General features: G+C 40.4%; 1 protein-coding gene across 1 annotated transcript in view; it reads right to left on the reverse strand.

Moving 5' to 3' along the window:
* LOC101860497 (MAM and LDL-receptor class A domain-containing protein 2-like) overlaps positions 1-2,500 on the reverse strand; it is a gene marked incomplete at its 5' end in the record, with an annotated part of 192,461 nt that overhangs the window by 165,424 nt on the left and 24,537 nt on the right. Inside the window, 2 exons of the mRNA XM_035969949.1 lie at positions 676-812; positions 2,219-2,359. Coding sequence (XP_035825842.1) covers positions 676-812; positions 2,219-2,359 — 278 coding nt within the window. The remainder of the gene's footprint in view (positions 1-675; positions 813-2,218; positions 2,360-2,500) is intronic.

Below are 2,500 nucleotides of genomic sequence, written 5' to 3' on the forward strand. Positions count from 1 at the left end.
AAGAAGAAGAAGAAGAAGAAGAAGAAGAAGAAGAAGAAGAAGAAGAAGAAGAAAAGAACTCACTTCAAAGAATTTTAAAATCACAATAGTTGTGTCCTATGCAAAAGGCACTGTATAAAAATCTTCCTCAAGTAACTCAGATGAGAATGGGGAGCAGGCACAAGACACTGAAAAACTTTTCTTTTCAATTTGCAAAGGTTTGAGCTGGAAGATCCTGCTCTCACCAGAAAAAAAACAGGAAAAATAAGTCTATGAACCTACAGCAACAGACTTAGAAAACCTTAAAAGATTGGTGACAGGGAAAGACCATAATATGTGCAGAAAAATGCATGGCGAACGATGACACCAATGTCTCTTTCAGATTGGCCCTTATTGATTATTAAGTGTTTGAGCTCTTGCAAAATGGCACCTTGTACTGAATGCTTTCCCAAAAGATGAAAGTGTTATTGGTTCTGTCAAGATATATAATAAATAAAATTGTGTTTCAACACACGCGCACAAACACACACACATACACACACACACATACACACACACACACACACACACACACACACACACACAGATACTCTCTCACACAACCTTCTTTACATACACACATAATAAAGGCCTATGCTTGCACTCCCAAACAAAAGACACACAGACACATCCAGGTATAATAATTAGTGTTATGACTATCATGCCCTTCTCACCATTCATGTTGTACCAGAAGTGTATGCAGCGAGGCAGAGAGGGGTCCAGATCCTGACTGATGAACCTCGCCTTATCTCCTTGTCTGCGAGGGCTGGAGGCATCGATGTATATGTACTTGCCTGGAACAGAAATGGAGAGGAATTTGTCGCTTTTAAGGACAAGCGGGCTAACCCAGATTTTGGAGGTTTCCAGAAATCTTGACCAACACCAAAAATGGGCCTGCCCTACCTTTTGAAGAAGTTTGGTTCCACTGGTGTGTATATTTGTTTGGTTATAGAGAAAACTCTCCTTGTCTTTTAAAGAAACTGAAAACGGGGCAAAAACTTTACCGTCAATCTTCTCAAAACAGCATTTTTAGGGATAGCCCTCTTGAGCTTAGAAGACCAATTATAGTAAGGGTAAAGCACAACAACCCCCCCAATTCCTTTGCATACGACAACAATCACAGCCTGTTGTCTCCTTTTTCTATAAGACATAACTGCACTCCACTGTGACCCCCACTCCCGGATATGGCATATAAAACCAAGCAATTCAAAACGGAAGCTTCAATTCCCCTAAGTGGAGAGGGTTCAGGGTTTTTTTTAATTAAAATTTCTCAATCTTTCATCAGAGACACTGTATCCCACAAAGCTCAGGTTGATCCTGACAGACATGGTTGAAGTAACGTAGTATGCTTCCTTAAAGGTCAAAATCCATATCAAGTGGGGTGTTAAACATTCACAGGACAAGCTAAGAGAAACATTCACCCAAAACCCACAAAAACAGAAACAAAAAGACTGGATGAAATTAGAAGACGTGGGACAGAAGCTGATGAGATGAGATGGGAGGGGGAAAAGATAAGACAGAATGAGCTGGGATAGGAAGGCATGAGATGAGATGGGATGAGACATGGTTGGAAAAGACAAAGGATGAGATAATATTAGATGAGACAGGACAAAAGGAAAGCATTTACACAAAAGCATAGGACAATGACAGTGACATTGTCATATGAATATTCTTCTTGCTGAGAGAAAACATAAAAGCTATAATTCATACAGGACATCATCCTCTTTAGCACGTATATGCACGATATAGAAACAATTATTATTATCAAGTATTATAATACGAAAAAAAACCTGAGATTCTTAGGCCACATAGATAGAATTAATAAATGAGAGAAACTGCTTGTGTGTGAAAAGATAGAAGCAAAGAAGAGCAGAGGAAGACCAAGAACAACATACACAGACGGCCTGAACAACTCAGCAACAAATAACACAATGAGAAAAGGCGAGCTGATCAGAAAGACAAACAAGAGGAAAGAATGGGGTACCACAATCGTCAATGTCTGCTCCAGACTAAACACCTGAAGGAGATTATCATTAACACTTTGCAGTCACAGTACAAAATACCCTATCTGGTCACCCATCCTGGAGAGTGTCTGCAACGAACTTCTCGGGCCTGAAGCAGAACGGATAATTTTCACCGTCGTATTTTTGCGCCAAATGACCACAAAGTGTCACCTAAATCAGAATGGAATGTTTCTTACCTGTGTCATTTCCCAGAGTATGGTCAGCCACAGGACCAGTGCTCTGTGAGCCGGTGGTCTTACTCGTCCGCAGCCAGTCAAACTGATCCTGCTTCTCATCATTGACCCAAGTGCAGATGCCAGACTCAAAATTGCAGTTTGCTGCAAGAAACAAGTTGTTTGGTCAATTTTTCTCAAGTAAAATGCCGAGAATGCTTCTGAGAGTTCTAGGGTCTGCTGTGGTAATAATATAGATTGTGAAGCTGTTGTTGAGCAGGATTGTGTGCTATACAAAAGCTATTC

This window comes from Aplysia californica, unplaced genomic scaffold, assembly GCF_000002075.1.
Source record: "Aplysia californica isolate F4 #8 unplaced genomic scaffold, AplCal3.0 scaffold00200, whole genome shotgun sequence".
NCBI lineage: Eukaryota > Metazoa > Mollusca > Gastropoda > Aplysiida > Aplysiidae > Aplysia > Aplysia californica.